This window comes from Triturus cristatus, chromosome 8 (genome assembly GCF_964204655.1).
Source record: "Triturus cristatus chromosome 8, aTriCri1.1, whole genome shotgun sequence".
Classification (NCBI taxonomy): Eukaryota; Metazoa; Chordata; class Amphibia; order Caudata; family Salamandridae; genus Triturus; species Triturus cristatus.
The window spans coordinates 74,319,062-74,336,662 of record NC_140591.1 but is presented as its reverse complement, the minus strand read 5'-3'; the positions used below and the strand labels follow the sequence as shown (position 1 = coordinate 74,336,662).

The 17,601-nt window shown below is 51.6% G+C and overlaps 1 protein-coding gene across 8 annotated transcripts in view; it reads left to right on the top strand.

The window, feature by feature from the left end:
* Window positions 1–17,601, top strand: part of STXBP5L (syntaxin binding protein 5L) — a 1,956,595-nt gene that overhangs the window by 1,933,740 nt on the left and 5,254 nt on the right. For all 8 annotated transcript variants that reach the window (XM_085621040.1, XM_085621038.1, XM_085621036.1 and 5 more), the window contains one exon: window positions 9,402–9,622. In XM_085621040.1, coding sequence (XP_085477166.1) covers window positions 9,402–9,622 — 221 coding nt within the window. The remainder of the gene's footprint in view (window positions 1–9,401; window positions 9,623–17,601) is intronic.

Genomic DNA, 17,601 nt, shown 5'->3' with positions numbered 1-17,601 from the left:
TCAAAGTAACAAGGCATGGCATTGCGCTCCCTTTCATTACTTTGCATTGGGTAAGTGTTACATGGGTAGACCATGGATGAGTCCATGCATCCACCCATGTATTTTGACGCAAACTCGGATTTACAATGACTTGTAAATCTGGGTTTGCGCCATAATTATGCACCTAACTAACAGACGTATCTTTATTTCTCCTCGTTACTTCCTCTTTCCATGTGTGCTGCATTCTTCAGCACATATAGAGAAATAAATATACCTTCAAGGATTGATTTTGTGCAGGAAGGTAGGGAGGGGGGAGCCGCGGGAGCGGACATCCGAGAAATGCTGGTGGCGATGGAGAAGGGCCTCCAGGGCAGCCTCACGGCAATCGACGCTAAGCTGGATGCGCTCACTTACCGAATGGACCGCATGTCGGAGCGCGTGGACAAGAACTCGGAGCGCCTATACATGGCGGAAAAAAGGGTGTCCCACGTGGAGGACGCGCAAACGGAGTGGGACGCGGACAGGAAGCAAATCAGTAGACTGCTGCGGGTCATCCAGGACAAAGCGGAAGATTTAGAGGCCCGCTCGAGGAGATCGAATATCCGCATCACGGGGGTTGCGGAGACAACACAGACCGGGAGGATGGAACTATTCGTGGAGAAGCTTCTGCGGGCCCTGTTGGGGGAGGACGTGTTCTCTCCCATGTTCGTGGTCGAAAGGGCGCACCGCTCGCTGGGGCCGCGCCCGAAACCTGGAGCACCGGCGAGGCCTATAATTGCAAAATTGTTGAACTACAGAGACATTCCCATTTTCCCCGACTTCACGGCCAGGGTGCAGGACGAGCGCAGGCAATTTGCTCCATACAAAAAACAACTTAGAGAATTAGGCCTGGACTATGCGATGCTCTACCCCGCGAGACTGCGGATCAACCGGCAGGGCCGTTCCCACTTCTTCACAGATCCGAAGGAGCTGCAGCGATCCTTGAAGGACTGGTCAAAGGAGCAGCGGAGCGGCCAGTGAAGCCACAACGACTCCACGGACGAGACCTCACGTCTGGAGGAGCAGGACTAGCCCGGGGTGGACTGCCGGACTCCGGGTACAAAGGGGCGGGCTGCTTTTGCCTGCTGAGCGGGGGGGTGATTGTTGCCTGGGCAGCAGAAGGGACATTGGAGCTATCCGACTGGCTGAGTTTGGTGCGGCCACACATGGCGAAGCCGTTGCTGCCTCCCGGTGAGATTTTTCTGATATCTTGGACTAGTGGGAGCCTTGGGGGCCCTGTGGTTTAGATATAAGGTGCGGCGACACGTGGTGCCTGCTCGGAGGTTGACATGCGTAGTCTGATTCCTGGGGACCTGGGAGGCCCCCCCCCGGGCGAGATATGTTCCCTGCTTCCCTGACTCTGACATGTGTTCCCCCGGGTGGGGGGCTGGCGGGCGGCGCGGCCTTAGTGTGCTCGTTACACGGAGTGTCTGCCCGGGTTCCTCGAGGGAGTGATCAGAGTTTTTACCCGGGTGCCCAGGGGTAGTGGCGATGGGGCCACCCACATGGGGTGGTGTACGAGGGCAGGGCGAGGTGGGTATGCTTTGCCCGGAGGCGCTACCTAATTGGGAGTATTTGGCGCCTGGCATTCTCTGCCCCCACGCTGCGGCTTTAGGTGGTCCCTGCTGGGGCTGCTAGGGGCAATGTTACTGAGTGATGTTTGTGGTTTAGAGGGGTGGGGGGTGGGATTGGGGTCCTGTCTGGCCAGGTTGGGGGAGGTCGGCTGTGGGTGGGGGGGATTGCAGTTGGGGGGGGGGGGTTGAAATGTGGGGTGGTGGGGTACACGACGCACTGCGAGACCTGTGTTTTGATTTGTTTCTGGCATATTGGCTGTGGAGGACTGGGGCTCGCCTAGTCAATGACCTCCTGAGTAGAATCCCCCCTGTGGGCACGAATACAGTGTGGATGTTGCGATGGCTGTCCCTGGAGTGGTGAATGGTGAAAGTAACACTGGCACTCTCAGAGCGCTGACCTGGAATGTCAGAGGGCTGAATGACTTCCGTAAGCTCCGGAAAGTGCTCAACTATTTCCGCAGGCACCACATTGACCTAGCTCTAATACAAGAAACGCACCTTCCCCCTGGGAGTAAAATGCTTTCGACACGAGGCCTGGCGGGCAACAGTGTGGCGGCCGGCTTTACAACGCACTCCCGGGGGGTGGTCACGTGGGTAAACCCGACCTCCAGATTGAAGCTGACGGTGCTGGAGGCTGACCCTCACGGGCGGTATTTACTTGCTAGGTGTACAGGGCAGGGTCATGACCTGGTGGTGGTTAACGTGTATGGTCCCAATTTCCACAATCCAGAGTTCTACGGCATGCTGGCTGCACTTTGTAGGCAATACGACCCTGCAAGAATGGTGTGGGGGGGTGACCTCAATTTTATATTCGACCCGTCGGTGGACCGCTCATCGGGGACGGTGCGGCGCCCGGCGGCTGCGGCCATGCATATGCAGGCAGAGATGACTAGGCTCGATCTGGTTGATGCCTGGAGGCATGGACACTCGGGGAAGGGAGGCTTCACGCACTACTCTGCGCACCACGACGTGCACACTAGAATTGACTACTGGTTGGTGTCACGTTCCCTGCTGGCGGCGCTTAGGGGGTGCATAGTGCTCCCCCGTACGCTGTCGGATCACTCCCCACTTCTCCTAATTTTAGACTCCCCGATTAGGCGGATACCCCCGTTCACCTGGCGCCTGCCGCCCTACTCGTTGTTGGACGAGGTTTTCAGAGGGGAGCTGGCGGAAGACATAGAAGCGTTCTTTGATAAGAACCTGGGCTCGGTACAGAGCTTCCACACGCTTTGGGATTCATTCAAGGCTTACATTCGCGGCATGACTATGGCCAAACACTCTAGTGTCCTTAAGTGCATCCGACAGCGAATGCGGACCATTGAAACGCAGTTGACGCAGCTTGAACAGCACCTGCTGCGTTCTCCGGCAGCCGGGGTCGAGGCTAGGATTAGTGAATTGGTCTCGGAATACAACAGCGAAGCAGACAGAGAGGTGAAACACATGGGCAAGTATGCAACCGCCCATACCTACGGGGAGGGTGAGAGTCCGGGCTCGTTGCTGGCGAAACTACTGCGTAATAGCAGACGGCCCCTGGTGGTGGAGGAGCTCGTCACCCCTGCAGGCACAGTCCTCACAGACCAAGAGGAGATTGTGGCTGAATTCAGGGAGTTCTATGCCGACCTCTATTCCTCTAAGTCGTCCCAGATGGAGGAGGAAATAGATGATTACCTCAGCTACATCAAAATGCCCTTCTTGTCGAACTCGCAGAGGGAGTTTCTGATGCTGCCCATACAACAGGACGAGATACGGGAGGCACTGGGGGGCATGCGGTCGAGCAGTGCCCCAGGCGCTGATGGGTTGACGGTGGCCTTCTACAAAGCATTCCTGGACTTGCTTCTACCGCACCTGATCACGCTTTTTGATGAGATAGGCCAGGAGGGGTGCATGCCGGATACTATGAGAGAGGCACTACTGGTCACAGTTCTGAAACCCGGGAGGCCCCCTAACGTCTGCGGGTCCTACCGGCCCCTTTCGTTGCTCAATGTGGACGCCAAGCTGTATGCTAAGGTCCTGGCCACGCGCCTGGCTCTGCTGGTGCCGGAGCTCGTGGCCCCGGAGCAGGCGGGCTTTATCCCATCGAGGAACCTCACATATAACATTCATACTGTACTGGGAGCCATGCAACATGTGCGTCAGGATTGCAAGGCTCTGGCGCTTTTCCTGGACATGGAGAAAGCATTTCACTCTGTTGAGTGGCCATTCATGGTGCGTGTCCTCCGTTAGTTTGGGCTGGGTGAGCCCTTCCTGCAGATGTTGGGAGCTTTGTACTATCGCCCCACTGCTAGGCTGCGGATCGGGGACCGAGTCACGGACGCATTCGACATCGGCAGGGGCACTCGGCAGGGCTGCCCCCTTTCCCCGCTCCTATATGCCCTGGTGGCGGAGCCTTTGGCCTGCGCTATCCGGGAATACCATAGATATGAGGGCATCTGCTTCCCCACCTATAAGATTGGCATTTCAACATATGCTGATGACACCCTCCTGTATGTCAGGGACCCGGAGGTGAATCTTCCCTCCATTCTCAGGGAGGTGGTTAGGTTCGGGGCACTGTCTGGCCTTAGGGTTAACTGGAGTAAGTCGTTGGCGTTCCCTCTGTCGCCGGTGACGCTGCCGTTCCCCATGGAGTACCCCCTGCAGTGGACAACAGACTCGATACGGTACCTGGGGATTCAGCTGCACAGAGACCCGGAGGTGCTCCTTCGGGAAAACTATGGAGTGGCATACAGCAAGTTAGTGGAGGACGTGGAGACATGGAATAGGCTCCCCCTGACATTGCTGGGCAGAATAGCAATCATGAAAATGGTAGTCTTGCCGAGATTCCTGTTCCTGTTCAATAATATCCCGATCGTGCTATCTAAGGCGTTCTTCAAGCAGCTAAACCAAACGCTTATTACCCTTACCTGGGGTGGCAAGCAGCCTAGAGTGCGTTGGGATGTGTTGACACTGCCGTACGAGCTGGGGGGATTGGGGGCGCCGGACTTGGAACAGTACTACCGAGTTGCGCAGGCGGCGCATCTACATACGTGGATTCATGCTGACCCGGGGATTCCTCACGTGATCCTTGAGAAATTGTTCGCGGACCCGCTACCCTTACCGGCGATTGCCTTTCAGCAGGTGGATCATAGGGTGGGCAGCCTGGACTCCCTTAAGGCCACGACTCACGCTTGGCGGGAGTTGGCGACGGCCCGGGGCTGCGCGATTTTGTACTCTCCGTTGTTGCCGGTGGAGTGGGCGGTGTGGCTCCCCCCGCTGCGAGAAAAGGGTGTGATACGGGCGCTGAGCAAGTTGGGCATTTCGCGGATGGAGGATCTGTTCGTTAACGGGGTGGCCAAGACGTGGGACCAGCTTGGATCGGCGCCGCCGATTCCCACGCCCCTACAGCGATTTCAGTTCCACAGAGTGCGAGGTGCGCTCTCGCTCATATTGGGGCCGGGAATGGCGGAACCCCCGGAGGTTCTGGAACTCACTTATGTAATAAAGACCACGGCGTCTGCCAAGCTGGTCACGACACTCAAACGACTGGGGGATCAGCATATACCGCACCGGTGGGACACGGCGAGAACTGCATGGCAGACGGACCTCAGCATGGAGATCACAGACGATATGTGGAGGTACTGCTGCGCCAGCACCAAGACGGTCTCATTAAACGGCCGGCACCGATTGGTGCATTTTAAATTCTTGCGGCGCGTATATTACACCCCGCAGAGATTGCATAGGTATGGGCTACGCCAGTCTGCGGAGTGTGAGCGCTGCCACTATCCGGAGGCAGATTTCATGCATATGGCCTGGCGCTGTCCGGGGGTTGCCAGGTTCTGGGCAGAGGTTTTCCGGGAGCTCAGTAAGATACTGCAAGTGGAGATTACTCCTAGCCCCGCTTTGGCGTTGCTGGGGTACTCTCGACCCCTCCAGCCGGCATTGCCTCGACTGGCGGACATTGCATTGTTAATAGCCAGGAGAGTGGTGGCGATTTGCTGGATGAGAGGACCACTGCCCACTAAAAAGCGATGGGCCAGCGACATGTTGTATTGTAGTACGCAGGCGGAGATATACAGCGAACTGCTTCCGCCTAAAAGCCGCCCCAAGAATTTTTGGGGGCTGTATAGAGCGTCGTTGAAGCCAGGGGACCCTGAGGTGGATAGTCAAGGGGGGATACAGAATGTAGAACCCAGTGGGGGCGCGATAGCGGGGGGAGATGCTGAACTCGGTCGTGAGGCCGGGGAGGGGCGCCTGGGAGGCGCGTAGTAGCACAGAATGGTAGAGAGCGCTGCATGCGGAGAGTGCGGATAGCCGAGTTCCTAGATCGACTGGGTCGGGTTCCCGACTGGACCATATTAGGGGTGAGTGCGCTGTCAGGATGAATGTAGACCGACTGAGGGTGGGCACTTTGTCTATGTACGCCGGGATGGCGGGACGACAGATGCGTGTGAGCATTTCAGAGACATGGGGGTTCGGCGGTGCGTGTGTGGTGAGTGGGGTGGGAGGGGGGGTTAGTGTAACGGTTGGAGATTTCAGGGGCTACGCCAGAGGTGCGGGTTGTGGTGGGCGCGTGGGTGGCCACAAATACCGCTGCCACACTATCATAGAGCGGGGAGTCTGCCACAGCTCTGACTGCAGCCGGGACACTGCTTGGGTGCTATCAATTTATTGACTGTGGTAACACCGCCGGTCCTCCGGGATGTCGGCTAAATGGCTGTGTAAGAGTGACCTCAACTACCAGCACGAGGACCTCCCCCCCCTGCGTTGCAGTATGCCCGAAAGGCGATTGTTCCTGTATTGCTCCTTTGTGTTAATAAAGGTTTTTTGAAATCAAAAAAAAAATCCTAGGACATCCTACTCTTCTAAACACTCTTTCCAATATTTTAATTGCACTTTCGATGTTATATCCTTCATAAATTCGACCATAACCCATCTCGAGAAAACATCCACCATGTTCATTGCAATCCATCCCAATTTGCCTAAATAACCCATGAAACCTATGAAATCAAACCACTTTCATCCACGCACTTCCTCCATCACTCAGTGGCCACATTACTTCCATTACCACCTCCACATGTTTCTCGCTCTGTCTACTCAATACACACCCTTTAACCCACTCCTTCACATCACGATCAATCCCCGGCCATCAAAACGTCTCCTTTAAATGCTTTCTCGTCAATGACTATCCCAGATATCCTTCATGCGCCAACGTGCTTGACTTCCCCAATCCTTCTGGGGGTGCATATTTCTCACCTCTTAACACCAATTCATCAGTCGCTCCCCTGCTTAGTTCTTCCTGTATCTTGATAAAACTATGCAAAAAAGCCCTTTGATCCCCATCACATTTCCAACCTTGTCGAATACTCCTTTGCTGCCATTTCCCACTGTTCATGTCTGACAGACTCAAACTCATCCTCCAACGCGTCTTCCACTCTTGCCACCACACACTCTATTGAACCCCCCAACCTGTTTTCACTCTCTCTCTTCAATGGCAACAGAGAAAATCAATCTGCCTGCACGTTTCTCCACCCGGCCACGTACTCCACTATGTCAATACTCTTGTAGTCTTTTAAAAAAAATAAATGTATAAATCTTTTTATTAAACAGAGAAAAATGACATTTCTGAGCACAGAAGGAGGAACAATATAGCAATTTTACATAGATATCATTTTGTCGATGAACCACAGCGGTATGACAGGTAAAGGGGGGACTCAAGGCGTAAGAGGTTCTTCGGGGGTAGGGACAGTAGGTGGGATACAAATGTTCCCTCTGTATACATTTCATTTGTCCCAAATTGCGGACCACTTTTTAGGACACCCATGTGCAACATACACGGTCTTTTCTCTAAGCATGCACCAATCCATGTCTGCCTTCCAGGTAGTCAATGTAGGCAACACTCCAGAGCCCCACAGCCAGGCGATGTTTCTCTTAGCCACCATCAGGCCCAATGTGACCCAAATTTTCCCTTTGCTATTTAAATCGGTAGGTTCCTACACATTCAATAGACATTGCTTGGCTTCAGGTCTGAGTCTTACTTAGAGCACTTCATTTATACACTCATGTATCCCCTTCCAGTAAGTCTGAATAGCAGCACAGTCCCATATTATGTGCATGAATGTACCTTCCTGCCCACATTGCCTCCTGCACAACCCGTCAGACACTCTCCCCATGCCAACGAGCCTGGACCCTGACACATAGACCCTGTGTAAAATCTTCAACTGAACCAGGCGGAGACTACTCTTGTAGTCTTGATGTAAACTGTGCCAATCTAACTGATACTTAATTAGCACATCCTGGTTATTTTCCATCAACCATTACATGAAGCTCCCACGCCTGCTGATGCATAACTGTGATGACAAGCACTTGGAATTTCCACCCTGGTGAATTCCATTAAGCGCCATGGTAACCCGTGCTGAGTACGCAAGCAACTCACTTCAACAAATGCAACGTAGTCCCAATAATTAATTAACTGAATGTCATATATTAACATTGAAATTGCTCACTGCCAGGAAGGTGATGATGTTTCAACTTTCCTTGACTCCAAGAGACACTATACCCTCGAACAACATAGTCTCATTTCTATCTCCAATATCCAGAGGTCTGCAGCCACCAAGGTAGGAGACAAGCTCTTAATTTCATTTTAGGCCCCAGCAGTCACAGCAGCAGCAGGCAGGTCCATGTCAGGACAACATCTTCCATCCAACTGTCACTGTCTCCAATCTTCTACTCCAGACCACACACTAACATTCTATTGCATCAGCCACTCTCAGCATTCCGGACACGAACATTCTATTGCATCAGTCACTCTCAGCATTCTGGACACTAACATTCTATTGCATCAGTCACTCTCAGCATTCCGGACACTAACATTCTGTTGCATCAGTCAGTCTCTGCATTCCGGCCATGAGCATTCTATTACATCATTCACTGTCAGCATTCCACATACCAACATTCTATTATGTCATTCACTCTCAGCAGTCCACATACCAACATTCTATTACGTCATTTACTCTTAGCATTCTGGACACCAACATTCTGTTACCTCATTCACTCTCAGCATCCCACACACCAGCATTCTATTACATCATTCACTTGCAGCATTCTGCACACCAGCATTCTTTTACATCATTCCACACATCAGCTCAGACATCGAGGAAATTGGGACACACAAAACACTACAGTTACGTATGGACTTTTATGTAGGGTTGCATTTTGCCTTTCGTTAACTTAAGCGCTTGCAGGTAGACTATATATTTGAGTTTTGGGAGTGGAATGTAGCGCCTAATTAGGCGGAATGGAACAATGTACAATTATATTCTCTGACATCGTGTGAGCAACTTGTAAAATGTGTGGGTGAACTACTCTTAATTGCTTCAAATAAAACAAAAACACTTTGACAGTTTTTGGCATTTTAAAATTCCACATTCCTACATGACTCTTTCTGAATTGTTATAAACTCTTGAAGATGACACATAATTACAAGGAGACTCGGGTGTTGAAGATTAATTAAGATGCTTGCTCAGTTCGACTCCATGTGTCTTCTGTCAACTACTTACCTATACATATAATTCCCTCATGCATCATGTGATATTTGTTCCCCCTTCACTGTCATGGACCCAAGCTTCGACAAGTACCTTTGTCCAAAGTTCAAGTGGTTTGATTATCCATTTTCCTTCTCTGCTGAGCTTTTAAGGGTGTTTTTAATTCTAAGCAGTACCTGTGCTTGTAATACCCTGCTGCTGAATGAGCACTTGACGATGGTCTCGCCCAGCCATAATTGCAACAAAACTTGCTGATGCTTGTGACACTTGTTACATTTTCTCTATCTTCTAGTTGGCGAGGCCTCTGCAGGCAAGGCGTCCCGGAGTCTCGCGCAGCACATCCCTGGACCAGGGGGGTTTGAGGGGGTGAAAGGCGCTGCTGTAGGCGTGATGGGGGACTTGGCCCGCACACGGATTGCACTGGATGAGAGAGGACAGAGGCTTGGAGAACTGGAAGAAAAGACAACAGGCATGATGTACAGCGCAGAGGCCTTCTCCAAACACGCACATGAGGTATGATGCAGAAGGATATGGACAGAGGGGTGTGTGTTCGGAGTAGAGCACTCGATTGGACCTGCGAACTGTATGTAGAGGTTGACATAGTAACCTGGTAATAGCTGGCCTTAAGGTATTTCTTCACAAGGATGGAGTTGCCAATAGAGACCATTACTGAGCCTTGATTTGTGTATGGATGAGAATCACAAATATGTTTCTTATATGATGCAGTCCTCATGTTATGTCATATGTTATGTTATATGTTATGGTATTTATTTAGCACAATATACACCAAGATGTGGGTGGTTTAAGCAGCTGTTATTTTATTTTATTTATTTAGCACAAAAGGCGCAATAGACACCAAGATGCAGGTGGTTTAAGCAGTGATGTTAGACCCATAAAAACATGGCCACACTGGCCAGCCGGGCAAGCGGGCAATTCACTGGGAGGCTGGCGCCCGAGAGCCCAGTTTTGACACTTGGAGGCTGGTTTCGGCCTCAGAAGTGGTGGTGCACATTAGGCCATCCCGCCGACAGCTTGAAAGAGTTGCTCTGGTTCTAGCGCGCACTAGCATGTCTGCACATGGGGAATGAATTTGAATTTTTGCCAGAGCTCTTTTAAGCACCCAGTCTGCCCTGCATAAGACCTGGCTGTCAGGTCTGGGTATGGGCTCTCCCCATGTGGAGGGACATTTTGCAATGAGAGCCTATGAAGATCTCATTAAAAGGAAACCCGTCGGCTGCTGGTGCATTGCCCATGACCTGGGCCCCGTCTCCAATGGCTCCATAGCCTGGGATCTAGGGCACAAGGTCCCAGTGGTTATGATGTCTAGCCCTTCTCGCTCTATTTGTTATTACGCCTTTGCTTGTGGCTTCCTTTCGCATGGCTCCTAAACCAGCTATGTCACAGCGACTGCCCCTGCGGTAACCTCATGGTTCATCAGATTGGGGTAGTCCTCCATGTACAGGCACAACGTGGGTACCCCTCTTTCATGATTGTAAGACAACATAATAGCAAAATTATATATTAGCGCCTGTGGATTGCAAACCATCCGCGGCTCACTCGTGCTTGGATGGTCAGGAATCCCGCCAGAAAATGAATCTCTTGTATTTTCTAAATTGTTTGCAAAACTTACAATGTCTTTTTTGTCTCTCTTACATTGGAGCATGCCTGTACCACATTAATGCACAAGCAGCTATAAGGGTGGTCCTGATGTATTGAAGCAGGACCCATTGATACAGCCTCCAATGGCACGCAAAACAGAGGGAGCTCAGAAAGAGCATCTGTCACCACTTTGTAAAAAATAAGTGGTGTGGGTCTATATATATATATATATATATATATATATATATACATACATATATATATATATATATATTGCTAATTCAAATGAAAGCCGCAAATTATAAACCTTATCTGGAGAACCCAGACAATCTAAAACCCATATTGTGGAAAACAAATAATAGGAATGCAAATTGGTCAAAAATAATTCAAAACTCCCCCTTTAGTACTGTTAAAAATATATTTCACATCTTTTTTTTATAAAAGACAATTACATCGTGGACCACATAGTGAATCCCTGTTAGAAAATATAGTTGCAATATGAAAGAGATAAACAGAAATACGAAAATAAATGTAGGTAGAGTCAGGGTAAAGATGGGGTCAAGAGAAAGAATGAAGGTATGAAAGGGGACACCCAACAAAATGAAGGCGAAAAAGGAGGGACATGGATGAGCAGAAAATAAAATAAGGCCCGAATTTGCTAAACTTTGACGCAATTCAGCAAGAGAAGTTGCTCCGCTGTGTTGCGTCAAAGTAAGAGAGAAGAAATGCGCCATATCGATTAAGATATGACACTGCTCTGCTCTCTTGCAGGGCTGCCACAGTTCTGGCTGTATAGTACCAATGAGCATGCACCATGATGCAAGGGTGCCGGAGTTGTGATCAGAACAGTTTCTCCAAAAATGTTTGTCCTCTTTGTGTGCTGTAGAATGGAACATACGTGCAGAGAGGGAGTAACGAGGAGAACTAAAGATATTTCTCCTTGTTATGCCAGCCTCAGGTAGGGCCCCCATTTTAGCACAGACCCATGTTTACTGATTTTAGCAAATATGGGTTTGTGTCAGAATACACGGGTGCATGCACGGGAAAGCCCATCCTCCACCCATGTAACACCTCCGTGGTGCAGGGTAACGAAAGGCAGCGCTATGCCTCCATTGCATTGCTTTGTGATTAAATGTCGCTTTGCCCTTGCATCACACAAGGTAATGTAAGGCCAAAGCACCACTATGGTCAGATTTACCAAGCAACCCAAGGCTATCCTTGCATGTTTATGTGGTGATTGGTAAATCTGGAGCAATACAAGGCAACAAAGCATTCCTGTGCGCCAAGGAGGCATATCGTGGGTGGAGCGTGGGTGTTCCCACCCGTCCACTTGTGGATTTTAGCACATTCACAGATTTCCCATTACTGGTAGACCTGGGAATGCATCCAAATGCTACGCCTTCCTAGGGGAGGTGTTATGAGGCGGAATATCTTTATTTCTCCTTGTTGTTTTCTCTTTCTATGTGTGCTGCATTATGAATCACACATGAAAAGAGGATTGTGTTTGTGCAGGAAGGTGTCCTTTCCTGCACAAAAACAATCCTGGCTGTACCGCCTGCACGGGTGCCTGCATCGGCAAGAGGCAGCACAATGCGTGCCAGCGTAAGGAGAGGACAGGTATGTGCCATATAATGTGACATATGGCCTGCGTTAGCACAAGGCAGGACATTGCGCGCAAGCGCAAGGAGAATCCAGGAATGCACCATATAATGTTAAATATGGCACATTCCTCCCTTTCAAGCAGCGCACCACAACAAGATGTCTTGCTGCATTGTGTGAAAGTTTGATACATCACGGCCTATTTGCCCTGGTATCTAAATTTACGGAATAGGCTACTTCTGATGGATACATCTGCCAGTGGATTCCTCACCTTGTGAATATCCCCTGCGCCAGCATTCCACGGAACTTTTCTTTCCCAGCACTCCACGTCGACGTGGGCGACGTCACAATGCATCGGCTACGCTCGCGACTCCGATCGACGTCACCGGAGCCATAAGAAGCCCACGTCGGCGTGATGACGTCAGTTCCCTTTTTTCCGCGCCGTCGAGACGCAACGTTTTTTTTCCAGTGCTCTCTAGCTACTTTGTAGTTTGGCTGTGTTACTGTTTAAAATTCGGTATGTCTTCGACAAGGAAGTCGGGCTTTAAGCCCTGTAGGGAATGTGGAGGTCTGATGTCCATGACTGATCCACATCAAGACTGCTTGTGGTGCCTTTCTTCGGACCACGATATGGAAGATTGTGCGTGCTGCAGAAGGATGAATCCTAAAGCGCTGAAAGAAAGGAAGACTAAACTCTTTATGAAGAAGATCGGTGAGGAGAAGAGAGGGAGAAAGAAGGAGAAGTCGAGGCGGGAGTCGTCGACTTCGAGGTCGTCGAAGTCGAAGAAGCATCACAAGAAGAGAAAGCATTCTTCACGACGTCGGTCCTCGAAGACCAGGATGTCGAGGTCGGCTTCGCCTCGTCGACGTCGAAGCAAGGACTTGTCACCTTCTCCTTCGAGGTCTCCGAGAGGTTCTCCTTCGCCTAAGCGGGTTCCAGTTCAGTCCCCGGCGCAGTCACCGGCTCCATCTAAGGCGTCGACTCCGGTTCGAGCGGAGTCGGAGGTCTCTATGGATGAACAGGAACAGGAAGGGCCTGCTCCAGTGCCTGATGAATCTGCGGCTCCGGTGGAAGATACTGCGGAGCCGACACCGGAGACTCCACAAGGGGATACAGGGTCTAATCCTTATCCGCAATTCCCGGCTCCAGGTACCGATTCATCGAATTTTCTAAATGCCATGTATGGTATTTTTAGTAGGGAGACCTTCCCATCCGGAGCACCGACTGGTCCCGTGGGTCAGATGGCGTATACGCTAGGGGTGCCGCAGCATTATGCTCAGGCCCCCTTTTTGCCCTTTATGCCGATGGCGCCTTCGTGGCAGTTTCCGGCGCCGTCTGGGGATCCGACTCGACTTCGGATGGACCATCAGACTTCGGAGCCTTCCTCGACGCCGCGTCCGACTCCATCGGCACCGCGTCCGGCGCCGCCGACTCCACCTATGGCGCCGCCGACTCCGGTAACTCTGGTTCCACCGACGCCGCGTACGACGTCGACGACGCCGGTTCCCCGGATTCGTTCAAGAAGGGAGGCCCAGAGGGTTTTGGAGGAAGGGAGATATAGAGTAGAGGTGGAGGAAGGTGAAGTCGACACTTCTTCGGATGAGTTTGTGGGTATAGAAGAAGCAAGTGGTTTGGATACGACCCCAGAGTGGGAACATACTTCTGCAAGATCTTCACCTCCTCAGGAGTTGTGACCCTATCAAGTGGTGATTAAGAAGGCCGCGGATCTCTTAGATTTGCAGCTGCCCTCTGTGGAGTACAAGTCAAACTTGCTTTCGGAGGTGTTGCATTCTCCGACGTCAACTTCGGAGCCTTTGTTGCCCTTCAATGATGCCATCTTGGAGCCGGTCTTGGAGGTGTGGAAGAAACCTCTTTCATCTCCGGCGGTTTCCAGACAGGTGGCAAGGAGGTACAGGGTTGCACCTGGGGACCCTGATTTTTTGTCTACACATCCGTCTCCGGAAAGCTTAGTTGTGCAGGCTTCCTGTTCAAAACATGCTTCGGGTGCTTTCCCTCAGTCTCCAGCAGATAGGGAGTCCAAGAAAATTGATCAAGCAGCTAAAAAGTCCTTCTCTTCAGGAAGTATGGTGCTGAAATCATCTAATGCCACCTGCCTGCTGGGGCGTTATGTTCATGCCTTGATGGACTCTATTAAATCTTTGGCCCCTAAATTGCCTGAGGGGGATAAGTCTTCCTTCTTAGAGGTTGTTGCGGACACTCAGGCAGCTGCCAGACAGGTGATCCAGTCAGGGCTGGATACGGCGGACTCGGTGGCGAGAATTATGGGGTCATCTATAGCCGCAGGAAGGCAGGCTTGGCTCCGTTCCTCTGGATTCTCGGCGGATGTTCAGGCTACATTGGTTGATCTGCCATTCGACGGACAGGAACTGTTTGGGGAGAAAGCAGACTCTGCCCTTCAACGTTTTAAGGATAGCAGATTGACGGCAAAGTCCTTGGGTCTGCAGGCACCTGCTAGGGGTTCAGCTTTTCGGAAGTTTAAAGGTTTCGGAAGATCATCCTTTCGCTCCTTCCGGCAGCCCCAACAGCAGCAGCAGCAACAACAGAATCCCCTCTATAAATCTTATAGAGAGAAACAAAGGGGTCGGAGAGGTTCTGGACGCAACCCCTCTTCTTCTTCCTCCTCCTCTGCTCCCAATGAGGCATCAGGGAAGCAGCCCTAGATCCCCCATCCCGGATAATGTAAGACCTGTGGGGGGTCGAGTGTCCTACTTTCTACGGGATTGGAAATCTGTAACGACAGACCTTTGGGTTTTGAATCTCGTAGAGACTGGGTACGCCCTTCCCTTTCGGGAGTTTCCTCCCCCTTACCCTCCTTGCCAAGGTTATTGCTCGGAAGACCATCTTTTTCTCCTAGAGAAAGAAGTTCTAGCCTTACTTCAGAAGGGTGCAATAGAGGTGGTTCCGGAGCAGGAGGTTCAGCTAGGGGTTCAGCTTTTCGGAAGTTTAAAGGTTTCGGAAGATCATCCTTTCGCTCCTTCCGGCAGCCCCAACAGCAGCAGCAGCAACAACAGAATCCCCTCTATAAATCTTATAGAGAGAAACAAAGGGGTCGGAGAGGTTCTGGACGCAACCCCTCTTCTTCTTCCTCCTCCTCTGCTCCCAATGAGGCATCAGGGAAGCAGCCCTAGATCCCCCATCCCGGATAATGTAAGACCTGTGGGGGGTCGAGTGTCCTACTTTCTACGGGATTGGAAATCTGTAACGACAGACCTTTGGGTTTTGAATCTCGTAGAGACTGGGTACGCCCTTCCCTTTCGGGAGTTTCCTCCCCCTTACCCTCCTTGCCAAGGTTATTGCTCGGAAGACCATCTTTTTCTCCTAGAGAAAGAAGTTCTAGCCTTACTTCAGAAGGGTGCAATAGAGGTGGTTCCGGAGCAGGAAAGGGGTCAGGGATGCTACTCCCGGTATTTCCTGATTCCCAAGAAGGACGGCAGATTGCGTCCGATTCTGGACCTCAGAATCTTGAACTTTTACCTGAAGCAGGAGAAATTCAAGATGCTGACCCTTGCACAGGTTCTTCAAGCGTTGCAGCAAGGAGACTGGATGGTGTCGCTCGATTTGCAGGACGCGTACTTCCATGTCCTGATCCTGAAGTCGCACAGGAAGTATCTCCGTTTTACGGTTGGGTCGCAACACTACCAGTTTGCGGTCCTCCCGTTTGGTCTTACTACCGCACCTCGAGTCTTCACAAAGGTGATGGCAGTGGTAGCTGCTCATCTCAGGAGGTCGGGGATTCCGGTTTTCCCCTACCTGGACGACTGGCTTCTGAAGGCAGAGTCCCCAGAGATGGTGCAGCATCATTTGCGGGTAACATCTCAGCTGTTATACGACTTGGGTTTTTCTATCAATGTACCCAAATCTCACCTGGTGCCCTCTCAACGCAACCTGTTCATAGGGGCAGTACTGGACACTACTGTGTGTCGAGCATTCACTCCTCCTCAAAGGATTCTCGACATTCAGGAAATGGTCCCTTTATTCTACAATGGAGCGGTTGTTCCAGTTCTGAAGGTCCTTCGTCTGCTCGGTCTGTTCGCCTCCTGCATACTGTTGGTCAACCATGCACGCTGGCACATGAGGGCACTCCAGTGGTGCCTCCGCAGGCAGTGGTATCAGCACAACGGAGATCTCGGGGAGTCGATCAAGATCTCCAGAGAAGCTGCAGCGGATCTGTTTTGGTGGAGCGTGGAGGGCAATCTGTCCCAAGGAAAGCCTTTCCATTTTCCTCCATCGGTGGCCACGGTGATAACGGATGCATCCGCCCTAGGGTGGGGTGCTCATCTGGGGGATCTGGAGATCAAGGGTCTTTGGTCTCCAGAGGAGAGGTTGCTTCACATCAACCTTCTGGAATTGCGGGCGATTCGTTTGGCACTCAAGGCCTTCCTCCCTTCCCTTCGCGGTCAGTCGATTCAAGTCCTGACGGACAACACGACCGCGATGTGGTATGTCAACAAGCAGGGAGGGGTGGGGTCTCTTTGTCTGTGCAGAGAAGCCCTGCGTCTATGGTCCTGGGCTCAGGACCATCGGATTTGTCTGATGGCAAATCATCTGGCCGGGGTGCTGAACGTGCGTGCGGACAGTCTCAGTCGGCAGTTCTCCGCCGACCACGAGTGGAGGCTCCATCCGGAGGTGGTTAGTTACGTCTTTTGGACGTGGGGAACACCTCGGTGGATCTGTTCGCCACCCGCGAGTACGCGCACTGCCCGTCATTCTGCAGTTTCCGATGCAGGGGGCGTTGGGGGACGCGTTTCAGTTGAGTTGGGGCTCACGACTCCTTTACGCGTTTCCTCCCATACCCTTGATTCCTCGGGTTCTGAGGAAGATTCGCCAAGACCGGGCCCAAGTCATATTGGTCGCCCCGGATTGGCCAAGAACGGTGTGGTATACAGATCTTCTCCACCTCTCCTCGTGCCCTCCGCTCCGTCTCCCTCTGAGGGCAGACCTCCTCTCGCAGTCGGAGGGGCAGGTTCTACACCCCCACCTCCAGAGCTTACACCTTCATGCCTGGAGATTGAACGGGGCAACCTGAGTTCATTCTCTCTCCCGCCTGATGTGGTGGACGTTATTTTATCGGCCAGGCGACACTCCACCAAGTCCATTTACTCCTACAGGTGGTCCAAGTTTGTTAAATGGTGTGGAGAGAGATCCATTGACCCTTTAAAAGCACATCTTTCTGAGGTGCTCCAGTTTGCCCTTTCTTTGGCTCAGCAGGGTTGTGCTGTGGCCACGGTCAAGGGCTATCTTTCGGCCTTATCGGGTTTTCTATGTCTTCCTG